We start from the raw sequence: 26,067 nt of genomic DNA, 5'->3' as shown, positions 1-26,067 counted from the left end.
TATTTACAGCATCTGGTAGCATCAGCTCCACAACCTAATGCAGACCATGCAGTTGTCCTCTATGTTAGTGTATACATACATCAAAAAATAGGTTTTTCCTCAATAAGCTGCAATGTAAACTTCTACAACCAAGAGGAGACTTCATTTCAAGCCTCTGTTTGACTCTCTTTTTCTCTTCTGCCAGTGACAGAAACTTTAAAAATACTTGATAATAATAGAACATTTCATTTTAGTGCCAACAAAATCACTCTTACTGGAGTCCCCTCCACTGACTTCTGAAGTGAAACTAGAAGCAATGTTCCTTTCTCTTCCTCCCAGCAAGTCACTGGTTTTGACATGTCTGCCTGTACTATTCTTGGCCTTGGAGGCCTCTTCCTCTTCCAACTTTCACTAATCTCTCTTCACATCTATGTCACTGTATCCTCTTGCCGAAGAGATTCTCTTCTTGACCCTCTTCTCCCACTTCCCTTGCTTCTCACTCCAGATAATTTCACTGCAGACTACATGCAATTCAGCAAAGTCTCCTGTGCTGACAATTCACTGATCTTGTTCTCTCCAATTAATCTAACCTCACTCTCTTCAAATCAAAGTTCAGTCCACTCCTCTGCCAGGTCTTTACTGATGTCTAGTTATCAGTTTACTCTACATGCCAGCCAGCTCCATTCTCTTCTTTTTCACCCCTGCAAATCTTTCCATTTATCTCCTTTTCTCATAGCACTATCACTCCTTATCCTCGTATTTAATTTTAGTCCATTTGGATTCACATTTCAAGGTACTTCTAAAGCTTTTGTAGATTAGTTCTGCTTAATTGTTTCTTCCTGACTATTCACATAACAAAAATGCTAACTTATGTCTCTCCTAACTCAGTTTCTCAGTTGTTTTCTTTGACTTCAAGATATACCAAAGATTATTCTCCAGCCCTAAAAGTTTGGTCATTGCAGGATACTCTTTGAATCCCTTCACCAGTTCTCTTCTTACAAAAGCACAAGCATTGTCAGCTTACACAGAGTAGTACTCCACTGCTTATTGAAGGTGCAATGTTTCCAGCTGCATCCTGGTGTTAGCCTTCATCACCATTTGTTATATTTCAAGTTAGTAGCTTACTCCAAAAAGCTTCCTAGCACTGATAGGGATGCCCCAAACTGCCTGTAAGTCACCTTATCAGTATTCTCCCGCTGTGTTTTGCCCTGGCACAACTGACAGTACCAGACATCTTTGCAATTCAGTATTACACTTATTTGTGTTTCTCTCTCAGCTGGACTGACATCACTGAACTTAGGGTGTCCAAAGCTGAGGCACTCTGAACTGGGCAGCAATCTAGGCAGCTATCAGAAAGAGGTATGCATATATATACACACATGAGTACTGAGGTCCCTATCTTCAGATCAATTCACACATTTTTTTCCCCCTAAAGTCAGTAAGTCATCTAATAAAAGGATTGACTTCTTTCTACCAACCTTGTGCTTGCTATGTCCTTTAAACATGCAGCAACATCTCTGTTCTCTAAAGAGAACAAGCACGGAATGACAATGGAGTTCTCACACATGCAGACACGAATGACAAAAGGTCAATTATTCCTGACTGAAGGGAAGCCACCTGCAGTGCCAGGTAGAACTGGTTTCAAAGCAAAATAAAGAGAGCAAAAAAGATTTCCAGATATCTAATATATCTGAAACTCTTTATGTATGGTTAAAATGCAAAGGAGGTAAGAGAAATTATAAAAGGAGCTACAGATGGATATGAATAATAGCAAGTGAAGAACAGAAAGGAAACGGCTCCAATACAGGATACCCCATTTCTGATCAATGACACAACATCTCTGTACCAAATTCTTCCTCACTTTTCTTAGAGAAAGTGCTCTGCTGTTTGCCACTCATGGATATTTTCGTACACATTTCCATGACCATTTATAGTCTATCATCTTTTGCTATACAACAACAGTGCTTTAGGGGTGGTACTCCCCAGTTCGGTGAGAACCCCACTGAAACTTTCCACACCACAAGCCACTCATCTATTCCCCACCACAGGAAGTGAAGGGCAGGTTAAACAGCTCACCTCAGCACCCTAAATTAGCCTTTTCTTTGTATTCATCACTGCTGAGCAATCTATACATGTTGGCTGTACAGGTACCATGTTTTTGATCAGCGTTTTACTCTGCCTTGCCTTTTTTACTGTGCTGTACATTGGCAAGAACTTGTGTCTGTGGCATCAGGAAGTGCAAAACTCAGCACAACTGACCCAGGTGGGGTAGGCAGCTTGGGGTTGAGAACATGCACATTAATGCCATCTTCACAGATGGAAACTACCTGCACAGTACCTGTGCCTTGTACTAGCATGGCATAAACCAGAAGCACAGTGTATTTCCAAATGAAGTGCTTACCAGAAGAAACACACTGGACTCAAAAACTGAATTAGTATCAAAAGAACAATAAAAAAAAATTTGCAGAAAATATTCTGCAATGCTGAAAAATCTTGCCTTGACTGTTTCAGTTTACAATCCTGGCAATCAAGAGCAATTCAGCTACTTAACATAGTGGTAGCCTCAGGAACTGATAGATAGCTCCTACAGCCTGGGGATATGCCTTTTTACATTAATTTATACACCTACAACTTATATGGTAATGTATGTTTCTGTGAATTCAATTTAAATTGAACAAGCATTGAAAGAGAAAAAAAAAAAAAAAGGTAGTATCAGCAACAAACAGATGCAAATATTGCTAGATTAACCAGGTCATTTTGGTCCCAAAGCTAAACAAAAGGCCCAAGAGCCATTTGCTGTTCTATTAGCAGCCTCGTAAACACCTCTCAGTAAGGCAGAGTTCCATCTGGCAGAAGACATTATTTTGCATTAGAATTCTCCTGGCTTACACCTTGCTGAACCATCTCACAAGCTCTGTATGTAATCCAACAGTGCCTACAGTGACACTCTGAATGTTTGTATTCAGAAAAATGTGTCCTTTCACAGGAAGAGATAAAAAAAATGCATAAGACATTCTGGAAATATCATTAAAAGGCATAGGAAATATTTTTCTTTGTTCAGCAGTATAATTAGAAGGACTCATATTTTCTGCATAAATGCCCATCCTTTAAAAAAGCATGAGCAATATCAGATTTTATCAAAAAGGCATGGTCTGTTTAAATAAATTGACAAAGTTAAAGTTGGAGGTTCTTATGTTGATTTACCTGTCTTTTTTCTATTTAAATTCTGCCTTCCCTCCACTATGAGTTTGGATAAAGATGCAAAAAGCAGAGGCTATCTCTCTAAAAAAATCATCTTGCTATGGTGGCAAAATTGAAAGATAAGCCAGACCAATATATTCTCTCCCACTGCCACCACATCCCGAGTGCCTCCACTATTAGCTAATACTTACTTGCAAGACTGTCTCATTCATCACTCATCTCTAGAGTAATAAACAGCCCTTTCAAACTTGGATATTTTGATTCCTCTTGATGTAAGGATGTCTTCATTTTACAACTCTACGTGTCAGGAATTTTCATGTTCTTACTGTGAAGAGTGTGCTCCCTCATCTTTTGTGATAGGTATGTGTGGCCCTTGAATTGCAGGAAGACCAAAGGTTTTGTGGCATATTTTCCCTAGACTGCTAAATTATTTGCATCTTCATATAAATTCGCAGTTTCTAGGCCAATTCAAGTAAGTGTGGGTATGTAAGGACAGTTAGAAAAATCAGCTGTTAAGTGGAAAGCTAGTTCCAATCTTAACCACTCACTTTGTCATTACACTTTCTGAAACAAATGTTAATGAAAAATAAATTCTCTTCTGTACTTATGAAAATATATTTAAAATATTTATTAATTTCTCACTAGCAAGTTAGTTCTGTTTTATTTCTAGCTGAGGACATATAAATAAGGACTTTGCTTTTAATTAAATACAAAGTTTTATGAAATGAGATGCCAAACTGAAATAATAAAACAAAGTTGATATATTATTATCTCCATTGGATTCTCTAAAGATATTTCTCCTTCAAAGCTCATAATGTAAACAGAAGTTATTGTCAAAGATTCTAGAAAGAACAGATGTTTTCATTTCAGATTGCTGTTTTTGTAATCCAAAATAGCTCAGCACCTAGACAGTAAAACATACTTTGTGAACACTGGTGTGTGTAAATATTTCCAGCTGAGGAAAATGTTAAGAAAATTTTTTTAAAAACCAAAACTGGCTAAACAGACGAACATCATCAATATACATGCTAAACTTCAAACTTAAGATTTCTTTTAGTAAGATTCAGCACTAGCAACTCCAACCATGACATACAAGGAAACTGCTACTGAGGAAACAAAATGCTCCTCTTATTGACTAATGGTTCCCTTTTTCTTGTGGAGCACTTTAGGAGAGTCTTGAAGAGGTTGCAAAGTTTAAAGAATCCTCCAGGGATCATTAGAAAAATGCAGACTTTGTGCAAAACATACCAAACAAATATCTCACTGATGTGGCCAGCACACTGTGTAGGGAACAAAATTTTTTAAATCAATTTATTTATATTTTTTGCTCCAGTTTAACAAAGTTCTTAATCCACCTGACTATTTTTTTCATTTTAATGTTCAAAATTAGGGATATTAGTGGACAGCCATGGGATCTGGTTATTTTATATGTCTCTTGTTTTTTTTGTGCATTGGTATGAATTTGAGTTATGAAGACAAGTGATATCACATCATCTATATGAATAAAGTCATGGGAACAGAAGATAAGATTTTAGATTTACCTTTGACTTTCTGCAGAGCTTTTGTTGAGTGGACTTGTTGTTAATTTCAAATTCTTCCAATTTGAGATTTCAGACTATTCTTTTATCAACTTTGAGAATTTATGGAAATATTTCTAGTTATGTTGGGTTTAATCAAAGCAAATTTCATTGTAGTCACAACCTGGGTTGAATCCTGAGATGCTAAACTACCTGATAGCAGTCTTGGCAATGGTAAACATACAAAAACATCACACTTTACATCACAAAGAGCCTGAGAAATAATCAGACAATATTTGATTTTCTATTTTTACACCAAGAAGGTTTTGATAATTTTTATGTTAAATGTCATTAAATCCCTAACAGCTTTGCTGCTGGAATCCATAGCATTATGCATACTAAGGCAGAAATTGTTCCTTTCTAACACACATGCTTCTCTGAATTCTTTTATTTATTAAAATTATCAGCACATATATAGAAATGAGAATTCTTTCTTATCCAAAAAAGTATATAATTTTCAACAGGAATTCATTTATCCTAACCAAAAAATTTCACCTGCTTTCAATCAAATATGTTATACAGAAATAGTCATATTTAATGGTGAAATTTGCAAACAGTGAGTTCATGTCTGGGGTGTAACTGACTAGATGATCCTCATCTAAGGAAAATTATAGATCACTTCTTTAGGAGTTGAACAAAAGATGTAGGAGACCAGTCACAGAAGCATTAAACAGGACATTCAGGGTAAAACTTATAAGATTATTTTGAATCTCATTGAAAATAATTCCTCTGGAACCACAGGTGTCTCCATGAACCATAAACAAAACCAACTAATCTTGTATTTCTTGTGCAGAAAAAATTCCCCCTAGTCAATAATGCTTTAAGATTTCCCTTTTGCATCTGATCTGAGTTGAAGATCATGTATATCAACAATGCATTATTCTTACAAACATTATTGTCACAAACATTATTCTCACAGAATTTGAAATTTGCTGTATATATCCAGCACGAGCTTTTAATTTTAATAAATAATAAACGACAAATGCAGAACTTAAATGTGAATCTGTTATGTGACAACAGAAGTGTCAAAACATTCAAAATTTTCCCTGGAATGAGAATCTTAAGGTGAAGCAAACATAACTTTTGCAAGGTTATTTTCAGCAGACTAAATGGCTGACAGGTAAAGAATTGTAGTTTGTTAACTAAATATACTTTACATCTGAGAATGAAAAAACAAAGCAGCATCCTTTCAATTCTCCTAAATATACTGGACAAATGATGCCTACTTCCTGCACATATATTTATAATGTAAATTGAAATACAATGTCTGGGCACCTTTCCATGCACAACCTTCACCAAGAAGGTATCAATAAGGCACAGTAGAAGAATCCCTTTCAAATCCCCATATTCCCAGGGAATCAGATCTTGCTCCATATGGCTACACTTCACTGTGAACTGCCCTGAACATTCCAGAGTCAGGAGGGAAGCAGTACATGGAGAGGGGAAGGAGGGAAGGAGAGCCACCCAGCCCTGCTGAAACCACGGTTCTGTCTCGTCTCACCCTCACCCTGCCTTCCTAAGGACAGAGCCCTCCCCTCTGTCCTCTGCTCACCAGAGAACCTGGCCTTGCCACCTGATATCTGAAATGCAAGAAAAAAAACATAACAAGACAAAGGCCCCAAAACAGCATGTGGTTGGCTAAGGAAGGAGGTTGCTCTTTAAAGTGCCTTTCACCAGAAGAATTATACATTTGAACCTGGCTTGGGCAGATCCTGGTGAAAAGTCCTGACCATTGACCTGGGAGCTACTCAGGATCTTGGGCAGCTGTACCTTTATCCTTATTCTCACACATCTGTGTGGGGGAGGAAAAGGTTACATGGTCTGGAAATAACAAGGGAAGAGCTATGAATGGCGAGAGAGTAAAGGACAAGAAAAGAGACTAAAGACCAATGAAGGCTGATAAACGGGTTGCAGTGTCTTTAATTTCCAGTCCATATATTATTTTTTCAGTGTACAAAATTCCTATTAATATGTTTCTGTCCTGGTTATTGATTTGTGCATTTTCCTTTGAAGAATTTTTGCACAGTATCAGTGTATGCCTGATGAGAAACTTATTCTGGGATTCAGCTCCAGATTCAGGCACATGTAGATGAGAACTATATATGAAAGAGGTTTATTTTGTCTAAGTTCCCACAGCAGAAGGTGGAAAATTTAGTGTGTTTAGGCAAGTGAGTACAGGCTTACATACCCACCAGGAGCTCAGATGGGAGCTTAGACAATTATCTCTCATCAAATCAGGTATTGCAATTCAAGCTGAAGCCCATCTTCTGGTAAAATGCTGAATTGAGAATCAAGATAATTTTGTCACATGAAGACTGGCCAGAATAAAAATCGTATTAAGATAATGTATTCATCCACTTTGTTCTACATTTTTCTGGAATAAAAAATATCAAGAAAATTTAGTGCTTGAAATGGTCAATAACTGAAGATAGCATTAGGGTGGTTTGGAGACTAAATTATCTCCACATTGATGTGGGTTTAATTTGATTTTTTTTCAAATGAAATGTTAATTAAAAATTTTAAGTATTAACTTTTAATTAAGTACACTATTTTGATGCATAATTCTTCTCATTCACTGTGGTATTCATAGACATATCAATATTTGTGTATAAATACCATTAAAATGTGTCAATATAAATTGATAGTTTTTACATTTTAACTCTCATAAATCAGGAAGTAGTAAAAGTCAAAGTCAGTATTTATTTTGTAATGTGCTACAGTGAAAGCTTTTTTTTAGAGCTGCTAAAAATTAACCATATAAGTATGAATTACTTAAGATACAATATGCATTATTAGCTTTGTAACAAAACAGCATAGAGTTTGTTCTGGTCAGCCAAAAAAGGGGACTTCAAAAAGCTAATTCTCCCCATCTCAGGATATCCCTTCAAAATGTCAGGACAATTCCTCCCTTTCCTTTCCACTGTTTGCAGAAGGAATACAAATGAACAGGCTGAATTACATGGATGAACTTGGCTGTGATGAGTCATATTTGAAGTCAAGTATCCTAACAGTTGTCCTGCTGCTTATGAGGAAAAGGCAGAAAGTTCTAGAGTAACACCATCATAGGAAAAATCTATAACTTCTCCATGGTGAAGGTTCACCTCAAAGGTGACCTAAAAAGCCACTAATGAGGCTAAAATCTCCTTTTAAAACATTATCATATAATTGACACTTATGAGTGTAGGTGTGCAGACTTTTGTGCTGTATCTGATGAGCTGATACATACCAGGAAGAATAGCCTGCAGACACTGCTCATGTTGGGAAATATCTGATTTTCAATTACACTTCAAATTACCATGGCCCTGAGGGCACCCACAGACCCCAGTGTCCCTGCACAACCTCCCTGGAGTTCCCTTCCATTCATGGCCCAGAATCCCATTTCACCCCTCTCCAGGGCTCTCCTAGGCAGACATCCTCAGTGTTGGAAAAACACATTGCAAATGAGGTAGCACTGCATTTTAGCAAAGGGTGGATTTTTTAAAATAGTTATTTGAATTAAAAAAATAAATTTAATAATTTTTTCTACACTAAAATAGTTCAGAAATTAGCTGCTCTTCTGAAAATTATTTTTGAAATTTCTACATAATCAGAAAACTTAGAGATTTCAAAACCTGTAATTCTACCCCACCTGCAACAGTAATTTTTACAAGCACCAGCTCACCACGTTTTTCTTAATTATTTCAATAATGGTTGTTTATTGTATTTATTAATAGAATTCTATTCACTATCTCAAAACTTATGGAAAAGTTGACCACTCATTTTAAACTTGTTTCTATCTCTTCCTATTAGAATAGACATAGAAATTAATATTTTTATGGCAGTTTATTCTGTACATGTAAAAGTGTCAATTATTTTTAACCTCTTTACTAGGAGCAGACATTTTATCTGTCACTGAACTTTTGAGTTTGACATCAATTAAAGTTCTCCCATTAAAAAGGAGTTATTAGAGCAACATGAAGACTTACACAATCAATCTGTCAAAATGATATTACTGCAAAACCTTCAAAAATAAAACCTTTCTTGTCAAACAGGCACAATTTGTAGGTGGCAGGCTTTAACTTCAGAATGAAAGCCCAGAGATCCCAAAACCCCTAGTTTACTCCCATACCTGTGATAAATAAAAGCAAATTTTTTAAAAAATAACATTTAAGGAACAAAACATGACAGAATATGTATACAAGAGACTACTGCTCTGTTTCTCATCACATTAGCCACTAAGCCAAATAATCCATATGGTGAGAGGTCTAAAAATGAGACATAATCTAAACTGGTTTTAGTTTCATGAATTTTATTTATGAAAAAATAGAAAATATTTTATTTTATTAATATGCTAATGACCACATGCTGGCTGCAATAATCAATGGAAATAGCACATGGAAATATCAATATCAACCACAATCCAAAGTCTTTCAAATTTAAATTAAAGAGACCACTGATTACAGTGAGTTCTTACCAAAGCAGAAAAAGCAGAGGAAAAGACTTGTATTTGACTGTTCTCCCAATCACTGCAAATAGCCTGTACTATAAATAGTCCTCACTGATACACTGCATCTAAGAAAGACAGAATAATTCTTTTGTTGTTTTTGTGGGGTTTTTTGTTGGCTTTTTTTAAATTTTACTGGGTTTTGGCCTTTGCTAGTTTGGAATGTTCTCAATTTTCTTTCTTTCCTCCCTGGTTTGATTATTCACAGCTACATTGCCCACCTTCTTTCTTTTAACATTTCATTTATCACTATCATTACAGACAAACTTCTGCTCTTTCTGAGAAAAGTACACTTTCCAGTACTAAAAAGGTCCTTGCTACACTAGGAGAAGCAAAAATGCCATTCAGTCTATTTCAAAGGGAATCCCCTTCAAGACACAAGAATTCTCAGTCACAATGAAAAAAAAAATCAGTAAACGAAGTTTCAATGAACGGCAGGGATATCAATCAAATTTTCAAAGAGTCCAGCCTGCCTTCAGAAAGGCAAATTTTCAGGGAAATTTAACAAACTAGGCAACAGTGTTTCAGTACTGCTTCTGCATTTGGTTTTCAAAAGGATTTAGGCACAAGGCATCAATTTAGAACCTCCCCAGAAAGGCCTGCAGGAATAAATCAAAAAGGGTAAGATCAAGAGAAGCATGTGTAGCAGCCAGTTTTTCTGACAAAGAAATTGGAAAATAGGTGAAAACCCTTAAAGCATGTAAAAGTCATTAAATACAAACAGCTGTGAAAGTGGTGTAAAAAGACAAGAACAGTTCCAGCAAATCCTGCCCCATGCACAAGTCTATACACAGAAAACTTCTAATATTTAGAAGGATTAATATTAGCTCATATTTTTCTTCTTTACAGGTGGGCAATTTGCACTGGCTTTAATGGCCATGTGATCTGGCAGCCTGAAGGACAGCAAACACAGCTCTCACATGTTGCAACCCCATAGCTAATCTCAATATGATTAACTACTTTTGGACCAGATACCACTCAAGACCAATTAACAAGACACCAACAGCCAAATTGTTTAGTTGCCTGTGAGAATACCTTTTACCCTACAGGAAGTACTGCCTATAAGGCACCAACAAAGATGGATTTTTTTCCCAGAAAGTCATAGGGAGAGAAAAGGGCTTTATACATCACTGAAGTGTGTCTAGCAGAAAAAATGGATGAATCCTGGAATAACAAATACCATGGAGGGAAAATTACTTGTACCCCAATTACAGGCAAACCAATATTATCTCATACCCAAAAGAGAGTTCCAGTGAAAAAGAAAGCCAGTCTGGACTAGTTGAACCACAGAAAGGATGGAGCACAAAAGCCGATGTGATTTCAGAAATAATTTGCACATTTCAGAAAACCATGCTTATAGGAGCATGGACTTCATTTATTTTTTTTAATGTATCTGTTCCATTTGTAATCATGTTTTAGCTCTGTAGTTTAAAATGTATTAGTAGCTTCCCACATTTGGGGCAAATATCTCCTTTTGGTAAATATTTTCTAAAAATTAACTAAAATTAAGACTCTGCATTAGATTTTTCTCCCCTTATATAACACAGAGATACACACAACACCCTGGTCAGCTGGGTAGCACATCTACCAACAGCTTTTCCTTTTCCATGCTCTGGATATACTGAGATGGCAACAAAAAGAAATTCAGCCCAATTGATAACTCAAAGATGTGGTGGAAGAAATCAGCAAAAACTATTTCAGGCCTAATTCTTTTCTTGCTAGAAAATATACCTCTGATCTTAGCTAGGAAAACAAGTTGGAAATATCAGCCAGCATGGTCACAAGAGTGGTGTCACCCAAGAGAGACTGTAGACACTCCTTTCTTCTCACTCAGACTTACTTATGGATCAGGTAAGGCACCATCAAACCTTCTACTTAAAGATCTGCAATGAAACATGAGTGCTAGACCACAGTGGAGCCAAGACATGGACACAATAGCTCCTGACACATGGCCCACATTCTCGTGAGCACTGCTGACATTGATGAATTATCTTGGAGAATAATGCACTGACCTCTTTTAACTGCTTTCTGATTTAATAGGCTCCATTAAAAAAAAAAATTAAATCACAATCATGACAAGCCTAACAGCATAATGGTACATATGACCTTCAGATTGTGCCTTTTAGCATTTAACAAAAGCATATTTACCCCAATGCAAAAGCAAAAAAAGGCTACAAATCAACTCCTACCTTCTACTGTAGAAGTTTAATCAAATAGAGTTTCTTTTATTTTATTTCAGTCCAGAAACCCCTAAGACTGGATAACACCTAGTTTAATTATCTTTTATCTAACCATGAAATTCTGTGCATTTAGCTACAGAACCACTCAAACTAGTTTGAGAGGATTTGGTGGAAATTAAATGCAGTGAAATGAAAAATGAGGTAATTTACTTGCCTTTTAAAAGCTTGCTGGAAAGGTGAATATTCTTAGCTATGATTTCAGCCCATATTAGTAGTGGTAAAATATGAAACCCCATGGCCAGACATGTCAGCAAAGAAGTTTTATTTAAGTTTCATCACCTCTCAGTGAAAAGCTGTTTTCTGCAGATTTTTCCAGTAATTAATTTTTCCAGTTTTTACATGACTGCTATTTAAAGAGACACTGAAGAAGTACTACACTTCTCTTTGGGGCAGACATTCTGATTTTCAAATCCACCTTTCAGTATAAATCATATCTGCTATAAAATCCTGGGCTTTAGAGATACCTCAAGAAATTTTTCATAAAAATATCATAATCCAAGATATCTTGAAATCATAAAATAGTTTCTATAGGAGTAGCACTGCAGAAACACAGCAGAATATCTGCTTTCTGACACTGAAAAAACCATCTAGAAATCATTACTCTTAAAATTATTTTCATTCCAAGTGCTGTTGGGAAGTTATTAGGTATTGATTTAGTTGGTAGCCTGTACTTATAAAAGGTAACCAAGAAAGGGTTATGGTCTGTGTTAAGAAAATAGAGATATATATTACATTTACCACTCTCCTTGTTGTTCATTGATTTGTTTTTAAGGTGTTAAATTGCTTTATACATTTTGTGACTTATAAGATCTATGGCATGCAATTTCTAACATAATACTCTATAACTATGATCACTCCTATAACCTGTATATACTGGTAGGAACAGTAACATGATCATAAATTCCCAGGTAAGAGATTCCCTAATTCTTCCATCCATACTGGATGCAAATATGCTTTCCAGAATAAATCAGGATCAGTACCCTGCATTTCATCTTAGCAAGAAAAATTAAATTTGCACCTGGTTTCAGTGCAGTCCAAATTATTTTTTCTTCCTATACTCTATTTTCATGAGGCTACTTTTTTCCTCACTTAATTTAGTGATACATGCCAGTAGACTAAGAATATCTGCAAGAATTGGATGGATAATTTAATGCATATTATGTATACATATATTACTGTTCAGAAAGAAAAAGCTATACCAGCAAATACACCAGAAATGTGAGCAGTTGGCATCCATGCAATACTTAGGGAAGTGCTTTCAGAATTACATCAATTACTCACTTGTATGACAGAGCAGTATTCTTTAGAACTTGTCCTTTAATACTCCTGAGCATACCCTTTCAAATTTATGAATTTCTGATTACCTCAAAGATGCTGTGTTCCAAAGAACCACTGATTTGAAAAAAAAAACCAACAAAACAAAACAAAACAAAAAAACCCACAGACTTCTTCACATATCATTACAGTCCTATTTAGTGCACACATGCCCTCACCTGGCTGGACTTTGGGGTGGCTTGGACTTTTTTCTGTGTTCTTTCATAGTCATTTATGTCAGAAGATATCTGAATTTCATATCTAATACATTGTATTCATAGGAATCTAGAAACAGTGGCTTTATGCTGTGAAAGAGAAAAATACTCTGAAACCCAAAAAGGCAATTCAGAAATTATATATAAGACATCCTAAATGGCATATAACATTTCAGAATTTAAAATAAGAATATATTTTAGCATCAAAACAGTTGATCTGGCTCTTAGATTGGTATGGTTTGTGTTTACTCCTCAACATGCTACCTTTTTTTCCCCTCTCTAAAAAATGTTTCTATGTGATAGCAATTACACAGTCAAATATCTTGATGATAGGGGGTTACATTTATTTTATTCACCTGAGGTACAAGCATTCATTCTTGACTGTTACTGACCTGAACTCAAAATTTATGTCAATAAAATTTTACTTTAACTTATTTGTGTGTTTCGTGGATATATGCATGCACATACTATACAATTTATAATCACTTTTAAACCAGTCTCTACATCTTCACTATGAAAAATTTGAAACTGAGGATTTTATGATCCAGTGTTCAATTAATAATGTTTTGATGAGAAATATTATACAAATTGAACATTTTATTTTTTTAATATATCTCTTAAACTGTGTAATATTGTTGCATATATCACATTTTACTATTATTTGTTTCCTTGCTACAAACCTCACCTAATTAACTAATGCCCACTTTTTGTAGTCAGTTCTATTTCTTGGAAATTGTTTGAGATATATTTAGGGTTTGGGTTTATTTAATTTTAAATGATATCAACACAGAGGATCAAGTGAGAAGAGTTACACATGAGATTGAATCAAATTTGCCATTTCAACACAAATAGATACTTGCAAAGTTCTTTCCTTACATTAGCACCATTTTGAATAGAAATGGATATTATCATACCAAAACAATTGTGCAAAACCACACTGAAATTTCTAGGCTATAATCTCATATTGGTTGAAAAAGCAGAAGGCAATTCCACTATCCTGCAGGACTTGGACAAAAGGAAGCACTGGGGAAAAAAAAAAGAACTTTTAAACTTCAACAAGGACAAATGCCAAATCTTGCCCAGGGGGTAAAAAAGCCCCTGCAACAACAACATCTGGGGACAGAGCAACCAGGGAGCAGCTTGGCAAGGAAGGCTCTGGACTGATGATCTTCATGTGAGCCCGTGGGAAGCCCAGCACCAGAGGCAGTCAACAGCCTCTGTGACTCTATGGAAAGGGGAAGATCTCCAATCTGAATCTATGGATTTTTTCTATGACCTATGATTAAATACTGCTTCAATGACTTTAGCCTGTAATATTGAAGTGACACATCTGAAGGATCACTGCTACCCATGGAGCCCAATGAAACACCGGACCACTGCAATTGCATTTTAAATGTCCTTTATCAAAATCCCTGGGGATGAAACACACATTTCACAGAGTTTAAAGGCTAAAACCATACTAAAAATTTTAATACCTGAATCACATAGCCTTATTTTGTGATGAGTGAGACAAGTATTTAAATCCCCTTTTCTTTATTAGAAACTAAAAGCTAATATAAAAGACTTCACAATAAGAGAAGGAAAAAAGTAATACTTGTATGTCCACAGGCCAAACAATTTAAAGTTATTAGTTCTATTCAGAAGACATAGGAACATTCTGAGTTCCATGAAAACTTCATGGTAAAGATAAATCATGTTTCAAGTTAGAAAAGGAAACCTCCTCTTACTTAAAGGTTCAAAATACTACTTTTCACCCTTTTTTCTAGAAATAAAAAAAGGTGAATCCATATCCATTCCCATTTCCATTTACACTGTTTGCATAAAATCAGAAGAAATATGAAAAAGCCAAGCCACCCATAACTCAGGAAAAAATGTTGTGCACCACTGTTGCAGGAATACTTACTTTCATGGGGTTTGATGCAAGCCATGCAAATACTTAAAATAAGCAGCATTTATTTCATTGAGCTGCCACAGATGTCAATATGATGTTTATTTGAGAGCAGTTATTAGATCAACACTGAAGCTTTAAAATATTGCAATGATTGTTGTTAGATAGCTGAAAGAAAACTGGCATTTTTCTTAACAAAACCAGCTTAGAACTTAATAATTTAAGATGAACACATACTGAACTACCTTTCTACTGAGTTGAGTTATCAGCTGAAAGTTGTCTATAGTTTTGCCCTTTCTGTCATAACAGGGACTAGGATGTTAAAATCTAGATTGCATCTGTTAAACTCGGTTCCTTAAATCTGATAGAGATTTTCTTATGCAATTGCATTTGTAATTTATTCTTAAAATAAGCCACAAAAAAATCCTTCTAATATTTTTCTTACACATGTAAAGAAATCAAGACAAATGTAAAAAAAAGCTTTAATAAACCTGAGAGATCCAGATTTCTAAGAATTTCTAAGGATAAAAATTTTATGAAGAAAAAGTAGTGAAAACCTCAGACTTGCCCACGTGTTAATGCATGTTTGTTGAAAGTGCTTTATTCAAGTGCTCCATTTGCACTTATTTGAACAGAAGAACTCTGTTATGTCAATTACCAACATTTAATCCATGACCACTTACTCCTTCTCATTGATCAGAAGAGTAGTGGGAAGTGAGATTGAGATAATTCTTGCATCATAATCATTAAACCTTCTCTCAGCAGTTCATTGACTCTTCCTTAGGTACTTTGAACACCCCCAGATTCTCTCTTCTGGAGCTGCGCAGTTGATCAGAAAGTCCACAGGTGAATTGAATTTGGGTATTTTGATAACACATTTCTTAACCAAAGTCTCCATCACCAAAATTCATATCCAAAATGTAGAGCTGATTTTATTCTGCTCAGAGTCAGCTTTAAAAGAGCAACAGCATAATTGTGGCATAGGGAGGTGTTAATAGCAAAAAAATAGAAAAATAAGACATTAAATTATCAGGAATGAAAAGGACTACAGTTGTCTAACACATAACCCAGCAGAGACGTTTATGGGTTTTTTAAAAGTGTTATTTTCTATAAGTTGTGTAAATAGGATACACAGGAGGTGGCAAAGAACATAATATTTGTCCTCCCACTTATGACACTTCTCATGGGAAGTTTTGTTACACAGCCTTTGCTTCTGAGTGCTCTCATAAACAGATAAATAGGATATCCTACTGAAATTATTTTTGCTGTGAATACCTCACAAAACAAATTCTATGATAAAACCTGTTTTTTCTTAAGCTATTTTCAGAAACTAAAATTTTTGACACTTTCAAATTATTTTTATTTCCAGAGAAGACAGAGGATATTTATTCTGCTCTGCAGATGGTGTATGAAGGGAGGGCAATGACAGAAAAATGCAAAACCTGAAAATACACACAATGCCTTCAGGATTATATCAAGCTAGCCTTACAACTGTAACTCTATATTAGGCTCTTGGGCTCATAACCTCTTCCTCTGGGCAGACTGATTTCCTCATGTATCAAATTATTTCTCCCACATTCCTATCCACTACATAGAGTTATCCAATCCATTCTTCCCATGACCAGCACAGTAATATAGGCACAGTCAGCCAAAATTTGCTTGACATAAAATTGGAGTATGTCCCATAATACCCATTTCATATTTTTGTCAAATATGTTCATCATTTATGTGTGATTAATTTTTTCTATTGACATCACACATCATGGACACAGAGGGGTGATTAATATTGAATTACAATAGGATGAAGGAAAATAAGTTAGTTTATATTTGAAATACTATGTATCTTTATAAGGTTATAAATGCCTATCTTGCAGAGAAAATGAAAGTCAAGTTGTAAATTATATTAGCAAGTAAAAAAAAGGGTATTAAAGTGTCTACAGCAATAAGAACTTCTTATGTTATGGAGCTGGAATCAAATTATTCATTGGCAACAAAAAGATTTCTGTGCATCATTTTCATGTTCCACAAGGTGGTCTGACCTAGCAGAATGCTATATTGCAACAAACTCAGACATATGTTAGTAAAAATTTTTAAAACTTCTATGAAATGAAGCATCTATATTAAAAGAGACATCTGCAATGTTATTTATCATTGGGAAAAAATAAAGAGAAAAAACTGAGAAAACCTTGAGAAAAAGTAAAGCTCTGATGATTATTTTACATTCAGAATTTATATAAAATCATTGTATTAATCTCTAGAATTCATCCAAGCAACAAGACTACAATGTCTTTATCTGATCATTTGCCAAGAGAAAAGTACTCTCCTAGATTTGGGGTTTTCCTTTATGTTAAGCTCTTATTTAGGTGTAATAGTTCTTTAAAACTTGACTAAAATAATAATAGGAAGATTATCTTTCCCTGCCTTCTGCTTACTCATAAATACTGTCTCTGATTAATTACCTTCATATTATTAATGTATCTGATTTTTCTGCATGGTCAAGACTATGAAAATAGTTACACTTCTGTCTGGAGACATAATGATCATTTGTTTGCTCTGATATTTGCTTGTTCTAATATTTACTCTTGACCACATACAGCAAATATCCCACTGCTCTCCGACTTCTTTTCCAAGCCCCATGGGCTCGCAATTTTTTCTATTTCTACCACTTAACTACTTGTCTTTGTGTCCACAATGTAGGAAAAGTATAAGAATTTGAGGGGAGAACAGAATAATCAAACTCATGTAAGTAACATGAAAGAAACTTGGATTTACACTGAATAGCAAAATGATCAGGAATTTGATATTGCCTAGATTAACAAAGAAAAGGCAAATAACTCCACATTCTGAATTAAATCTTATCTTTTTTAAATGTGAAAAAAGAAGAGGACTGTGACTGGAATATCATGTTCAGCTCTATCATGTACAGTTCTAAATTACTAGAAGGATAAGGAAATATTATAGGAAGGAAATTTTAATATTATAATTAATATTACTTTAATTAGATTACCTATATTTCATATAAGTATATCTAACATATTTTTCAGGAGGAAAGATAGAACACATAAATACAGTTTGATGAGGAAGTTTTCAAAATTCAACAAGAGCATAATTTGGCTGTCCTGATTCCAAAAATGCAAGAGCACCTTTAAGGAAATTATTATTCTGAACTTGCTCTTATGAATTTCAATTTTGTTTTTGTCATAACATTGCTTTCTTTCCTTTTGAATTTAAGTTATTCCAAATGAATCATCCAGTGGCAGTCACTCATTATTTGCCTTCAGATTTGTGGGGCTGGTTAAAAGCTGAATCCCTAAGTGGCTGAGCTTGGAAGGCACTACTGGGACACACAAGAAGCCTGGAGAGCAGCATTAGTGACTGGTCTCCAGCAGGCCTTTGTGCAGCTGATCACACTGGGAACTTCTGCCTTTTCCACATCCCTTGTCAGCAGGTCCTTTCCCCATTTAATGAGTCTCATATATGCCCTATTCTTCCTTTTGATGCTGATACACCAGTAGGAGATCCTTTCTGTTTTTCTACTGACATGTCTAACAGATTCAAGGATTAAAAAATTTTCATGGTGATAAATTAAGCTTAGTACAATGTTATATATTCTAAATGACATGTGAATCTTTTTATTACAGTGGAACAAAATGAATAATCAAAAAACCTCACAGGGTCTGGAAACAGAAGTAGAATTCATGGCAGCCAAAAGATCTTTTCACACAGGCAATCTTGCTATTTCCTTTGTAAGCACTGTTCAGACAGAAATGGTTCATGTGTCAATGGGTAATGTCAGAGAAGGGAACAAGATCTGAATGCATTCTGGGTAAGATATTTGGTGACACTTGCCAGCACATTCACAGCCAGGCATGCGTGGATATGACCTGGTATCTCCTCAAACAGCAGTGTACTCTGAACACCAGGCTGCTTTAAGGTGCTTCAACACAGACAGGGAACCTTATTCCTTTCTCTCTTCTTTCTCAGTATAATATTTCCCACCTAAATGCCATCCTACTGGAACCACCTTACAGGCACAGCACTTCCAGCACATGGGCCTGAGTTGCTTGGATGGTGAGAATGGGACACCAGACCTGTCTTCCCCTTTCACCCATGTGTGGAGGACCAGGTCCTTGAGGCAGTAGGACTCTTGACCCAGGGAAAGAAGCAATTAGTTGTTGTTCTGACACACAGAACTCCCCAGAACAGGATTTCTCCTGAGGAAGGATCTCCAGAGAGAAGCACATTAAGCTGGTAAGACATCAGCATTCTAGGCAAGTTATCACACCTGGCCACCTCTGGCTCTGGCTGGGCAGCAGAATAGCATTGCACAACACATCTGCTGGGTTGCCTCTGCTACCTTCTTAAAAAGAGAAGAGAAACCTCAAACCATGCCAAGTCCCACTGTGCAAAGACACACAAAGGAAAGGTTGTGAGCCCACGAACCCTCTTACAGAGCAAGGAACCTGCCTCTTTCCTTTTCCTCTCCCTGCTCACAGAGGCATTGTGGAACCCACATGGCATGGGCATGAGGAACCCACAACTTCCATAGAATCTTGCCCTCAGTTCTATCAAGGTGTACTCACCAGACATGCTTATCAACCCTCTCTGAAACTCTTCTTACGGACCACTGTGCCAAAACATGGTTTTCAAAAAAGCTGCTTCTAGCAAAGGCCTCCCTTAAACACGTTTGCGTGATTTGGCTTAGCATGCAGCTAGGAAGGAAGTGAATTGGAAGCAGAGTGCTCTGCTGTGTGACACGGCACTTGAGACAGACGTGGCGTGGGTTTCCTGTGCAGAGACACTTGGGAAGGGCAGAACAACACCGGCTCAGGCTGATCTAAAGACATCTTAACAAAAGTCAGCTGGCAGAGGGTCATCATCTCCAAAAACAAGGTATCCATGATTTTTCCCTGGGACTTCCAGGGGTTTGCAAGATAAGAGGGTAAAAATCTGTGTGTCTCCTGGGAGAAGCACTGCAGAGGACCCCTCAATGGGGATGGGAAACCTACTAAGTACTCTTGGGCAAACGGGGAAGAAATGCAAAAAATTCACTTTACACCTTGAGGCAACCTTCATAAATAAAAGTAAGCAAAATCAAAAACCTCAAGGGATATACAAAACACCTCTTGATGCCAGGAGAAGCCTTAAAATATAATCAATTTGTGAACATTTGACTGAAACAAATATTTTCTGGCACAAATTGTGAAGAAGCTCATGTTCTGCCTGTTCAGTGATTAAAAGGCAGCCAGAAAAAGTGAGCTTTTATGTTCTTTCTGCTAATTAATATCCATTGCTACCTCTCTGAGACCACTACACATTCTGTTCATGGTGACTACAGTCTTCCCCAGTAATCACTTCCACCAAAAGCAAATGTCTAGAAGGCAATTTTGGAGCATCTGTCTGCTGTCATCAGTACCAAAGAATATGTTCCAGTAAACACTACTGAAGAGATTAGCCAGGCTTTACATCTTTGTTTTCTCAGCCAGTCTCAGAGATGTTTTAAGAACATTTCAATACAAAAACTACATAGAGGACACACTGTTAATGCTACAAACAAGTTAAATCCCCAAATGCCAAGGTCAAAATCTGTGAAACATGAACTGTGCAATCAACCAGCCCAATATTACTGCATCACCTTTTTTTTTTTTTTTTTGTGCAAGGGATTGATTTCCAGGAAATCTGTTGGCCATTACTGTGTACTACATAAGAGTGTTCTGCAATCTCAAACATCCTGACAACCAAGACTTAGTTGATTAATCATATTAATAACACAGGTTTGAGGGCTTTGAGGTAAACAGTTTAGAAAAAAGCTGATGGAGCCGACACACTCTAATAAACAATGTAAACAAAGTAAAGAGAAAAAACAAATTGGTGTGAGCTTAACAGTATCCTTTGCCCTAAATATGTAGAAAAAATCAAGAATTATGTTTTAGCTAAATCAACTACACTTTAAACTTGAACTTTGTATTTTGTCCTTATTTACCAGTTTCCAATTACATCGTTCTACCACAATCTCAAAAATGGGAAGCATTTGGAAAAATATTAAATTGTTGTATGCATTAAGTACACCTTGTCCTTTAAAAACCTGCTGATGAATGACCTGTAATGAAAACTCCACTATTAAAAAAATCTATTACTTATTAATTAAACAATTATTAGGCAACAACTTGAGTTGAGCCAAACTGGATGCTCATCACACTTTCATTCATAGTTGTTAAGAAGCTGGTCAAAAGAAGTAACTACTTTTAAGTAAATAGTTTACTTGTGGGATCATGAAATAAAAATCAACTCAGTCTTAATTAGGACATTCCAGTTTCTATTGATGCTAGAACATCCATGAATATGTGCAGATGAGAAACTAGGTTTAAACTGCATTTTACAATAAAGCCAAAATTTACAATTTCTACAAAGCTGAAGACTGAGGGTGATCAAAGCAGGAATTTTGAAGGCTTTGTTTCTCCTGGAGTTCCACTGTGCTCCCACGAGCTTCATGCATTCTATCAACATTATACAAAAATAAAGTGATTTGTCTTCCACCTGCATTTCAGTTGCCAAAACCAAATTAGGAACACAAGTATCTTTTATACACCCTTTCTCTAGATTTTTCTCCTTAGAAGATTCATTGTTTGCCAAGAGAGAAAAAATCAAAAACAGATTGGATGCAAGAAGTTTAAAAATGTACCTGAAGAACTCCATGAAAGAGAAGCCATACCCATGCTGTTCAGCAATTCCAGCACAAACAACATTTGCAGATGCTCCAATCAATGTTCCATTACCTGCAGTTCAGAAAACAAAGACCAGTTTATAGTTGTGGTCTCTTTCTTACTCCTCCTCTGTTTATTCTGTGTTGAAGGCCTAAGATGTACTCATTACAAAATGAAAAATCAATTTCTGTTTATATTGGTTTGGAAAGAAACACACAGTCAATACCTCCACATCCTGTAAATAGCTTCATGCTTTGAAATATAATCATGGTATTACTCCCTGGTTCTACTTAGGCCAGAAAAATAGAGAAGGAACATAGCACCAATAAGAAAATTACACTAGAGACATGTATTCAGATAAACATGTTGATTTTTAGTTTAACTAAACTAGAGGGTGCCATCAGATGAGGTGAAAAGATGAGATAGTTTGAGGATGCTAAGAAAAATGGATACCTTTTTCCTGATTCCAACTTGATATTGACACTGTAGTGTTTTCTTTATTGATAAATTAAGTAGTTTGTAAGATTTGTTTGGGGTTTTTCAATAGAAATTAAAACAAAGTAAGTGTGACAATGGAGGGGAATGGATCTGTTTCACATCTCTCTCCTAAGGCAAAAGGATCACAGGCTTCGTTTACCTAATCACCGTGGTTCTTCAATAAACCAGGAAACATCAATTTATTCAGTGAAGTTCACCAAATTAACTTATACAAGCCCCCACACAAGAGGAACCCGACAAAGAAAAACAATTTGCCAACTTATAATGCGCATCTATCCTCACTTCTCTTCTCCCAAACCTTTTCCAGAAATTAATCTATTTCTTCATTTTCTCTAAACTTTTAACAATCTTGCAACGAAGAGAAGTCAGGTATTCAGAGCTCAGAAAGAGTGACCCATTTTCTATATCATTCCCATGAGTCATACCTCAGACTTATACATGCTGCATACTTGACTTCCACAGAGCAGATGGCTCCTGCAAATGTTTCTGATCTAAGGCATGACTCAGGAAGTGACAGTGACTCCTACATCCTTTTCTTTAACTGAAGTTTTGAACAAAGGTAACAATCTATGAGATTTTTTTTTTTATACTCAGTAAGTCATCTCTTTTGCCATACATCATGACATTAACAATCCATTATTCTAAGCAGGAGCTTTCCTTTCCTCCCTCCCACTGGCATGTAGTTACTCTTCTTACTTTAGTTCTGTTAAAAAATTTAGCTCCATAGAAAACTCTTCTGGTCTGACTTTGAGAATAATGTTATTAATGCTTCAGTTCATTGTTTTGATTCAGTAAATGTTTTGGGTCACCCAGAGATCAGTGTACCAAAAATTATCTCAGAATAAAGGCAGAAGAATTATTCCCTCCATGTATTCACACGTGGTACTGCTATGGCCTTTGCACCTGAAAGTGCACACAAAATTAGCAGATGTCTAAAAATATTATTAAAAAATAATATAACACTCTTGTATTTAAAAAAAAAAAGTGCTATAATTCAGATGGTTTTGACTGGTCATTATAGAGACAGAGTAACAAATCTGAGGGGAAAAAAAAAAAACCCAAAAGTCACTCAGGACTTTTTTATTATTATTTTAATTGATTTCTTGAAAGCCAAAGTTTTACAATAAAAAACCCTGATATGACAGATTTTTTTCCAATTGAGTCCAAAGAAAATTCATGATTCTTTTTTATTTCAGGAGTGTCAATTATTATCAACACACATTAGGCAGCAAACTCAGATTTTCATCCTGGAGTAGAGATCTGAACAAAGATATCTGTTGTCTCAGGTGAATGGCCTAAGCAACACCTATTAAGAACAATAGACTGGTTTTATTTTCTCATCAGCAGCTCTTGAGCAGATGCCACTATGGAATAAGGAAGTCACAGAAATATTGGAGATTTCTTGAGATGAGAAAAGTGTTCCGCTCCCACTCCTTCTAGTCCCAAATAGACATTTTATTTTGTATATTTAAGTCTCTCTCTATGGTTTTTAAAAATTTCTTTTCTTTCTGCTCTCCTAGGAGCTGTGCTAGGTGACCTGCTTCCTACTTGCTGTTTTTAAGGATTTTACACTGCAAAGAAGCTGGAGCTCAGTGCAGAGATCCTGCCTCTGAGGAGTTCTGCTGATGTTGCTGAAACTGCACATCAATACAAGGCTTTATCCTTATTGATCATAAAACTATTGTGATCATCCTTGTGAGACACCAAGAATTTTTTGTAACCTCAGCTTCTTTCCATACACAGAAAACCACCTCCACAGGCGTTTTAGGTGTGGAGAAAAAAGAATGATTAACATCATAAGTGGAACAGAAACCTTTAAAAAATAGTGTCTAGCACTGGTCATTAGAAACATCACACAGCTTATTTCCTTTGCCCTCTCTCTCTTTGCCTCAAAGTAATGTTCTAATTACTTTCTTGCATGTTTAAAAATACAAAACTGAACTTGAACAGCTTTCCTGGTGGGTGCTGCCATGAGAAAGCCAAGGCTCAAGGCATGTGACTTAATGTGAAAACAGAACAAATGAATACAGCTGATGTAATTAGAGGAGTCAGGAAGGAACACTTCAGGATTTTCAGTTCCAAACTAATCACTAGTCTACAGCTTCCAAACATTTCATAGGAGATTTCTGCTCTATGTGTAGCACAACCAGTCATCACTCTCAGAATAATGTTACTGCAGACAAGGAATATAGCTCTGGCTTCAAATTAAAGAAATGAGACTGAAACTGTGCCTGTCCCATGGCTCTGACTAGATACAGTCGAGATCTCCAAACAGCACGAGCTCTACTATACTGCATGGGCTATAGTAATGCCTTCACATAATGAAGTATTATGGGAAGAGTTTCTGCTTCAGCAGTGAATTGATTTCCCCAAGTAGATTTCACTCGAGAAGAAATCGTCACCTTAAATGTTATCTGTGAGGAACAGCATTACTTTTTCATTTGTTTGGAGCGTGTGTGCAGTTTAATTAGGCACTGGCTCAGCAGGCTTCAAAGAACTGCACACAAATTAACAGAAGCAAACTTTTGTTTCACCACCCAGGAACATCTGTCTCCATGGCACGGGTTTAACTCAGTAGAGAAATACCAACACTGCAACCCTCTAAATTATGGAAAACTCAAGCCTAAGTTAATGTACACAGAAACCTATACATTAAATTAATTCTGATTGATACAAATTAAGAATAGACATTTTTAGGATTTCACTCAGTCTTGACTTCATCTTCACATCACCTGCAATCTTGAAAACAATTCAAAATTGCAGCTTAAAAAGGCTCCTGCTTGCTTGTTTATATGCTCAAAACAAAATAACACATGGGTCAACTCTAGCAACACATTGCAATAACCAATCTGTTTTGAGGCCTCCTTTTGTAACTTTGTTGATGACTCCCACTCACCCCTTATCACAAGGCAGATGGTTACTGAGAGACTGGATTCACTACAATGAATTGTAATATTTCTAATGTCAGTAGTATGTGATATCTATTAACTAAATAGTGCATTTTATTCTGAATATCTCTTCTTCCTTTTTTTTCTTGACAGACTACATGCACTGTTGTCAATATTAACTATGCTTAACAGTTCATAAGCATGAAATCAAGAGAGACCTTTTTCTTAATGAAAAAATATTAATTCTAATTATCTGCTTATGCTACAACAGAGGAATCCTCACAGATCGTAATCCTTTTTCCACGGAGCTGCCCTACTCTGCCCAATCATTTCAGAAACAAAATAGAAGGTCTTTACTGCCTCTGTCTAGAAAAGGTGATATAAGATCTTCTTTTGGATATTTCTCAAGGCAAATAACTTTGAATATCTTTAGGGAATGTGAAATCAATCCCAGGTGTAAGACAGTATTTAAGAGTTTTAGTTAAGAACAAATATATCAAGAAATATCCAAGCCCCACACATTAAAGCGTGCCTTTTCATACCCAGCTAACATAGAGCTACAAGCAGGAAGATGTTGACAATGTTTGGTAAGCCTGATTTGATACCTGCAGTATCCACCAGCCCTGCTTCTTCCAGCCTTCTTCTCCCATTTGTAGCTACTTCTCCGCAAGCCAGCACTTTGCTGCATGGCTCTTTCAGAGACTGCCAAATCTGAACCCAGACCTTGCACACCACACACAATGCTTCTCTCATGGGCCCAGACAGCCTCCTCCTCAGCAGAGAGAGTTTGCTCAAGCCACTATAACCTGCAATGCACTGAAAATCAATGCTGGGAGAACCAATTAGGCTTTCTGAAAGAAGGGGCTGGGAAATCAGATTAGAATCACAGCGAAAAAAGGGAGAGAGTTTGAATCAATAATGTGCACCCTCTGACTTCAAGCCTTATCCTCGATGTTGATTTTTACTGGTCATCAGCACACTTATAATATCTAAATGCTGTTAATTCTCAGGAGTCCCTTTGGTATTGCCCCCTCAAGAGCAAGCCTAACCCTTTTGTTTGCTGAGTTAATGTGTTCGCTT

The 26,067-nt window shown here is 36.2% G+C and overlaps 1 protein-coding gene across 5 annotated transcripts in view; it reads right to left on the bottom strand.

Moving 5' to 3' along the window:
- The window catches only part of OCA2 (OCA2 melanosomal transmembrane protein), a 183,982-nt gene that overhangs the window by 15,420 nt on the left and 142,495 nt on the right, over positions 1-26,067 (bottom strand). For all 5 annotated transcript variants that reach the window (XM_050979330.1, XM_050979327.1, XM_009085383.4 and 2 more), the window contains one exon: positions 21,580-21,673. In XM_050979330.1, coding sequence (XP_050835287.1) covers positions 21,580-21,673 — 94 coding nt within the window. The remainder of the gene's footprint in view (positions 1-21,579; positions 21,674-26,067) is intronic.

Source organism: Serinus canaria, chromosome 1 (genome assembly GCF_022539315.1).
Source record: "Serinus canaria isolate serCan28SL12 chromosome 1, serCan2020, whole genome shotgun sequence".
In the NCBI taxonomy this organism is placed as follows: Eukaryota; Metazoa; Chordata; class Aves; order Passeriformes; family Fringillidae; genus Serinus; species Serinus canaria.
The sequence above is the reverse complement of the archived record's forward strand: the minus strand, read 5'-3'. Positions and strand labels throughout refer to the sequence as shown.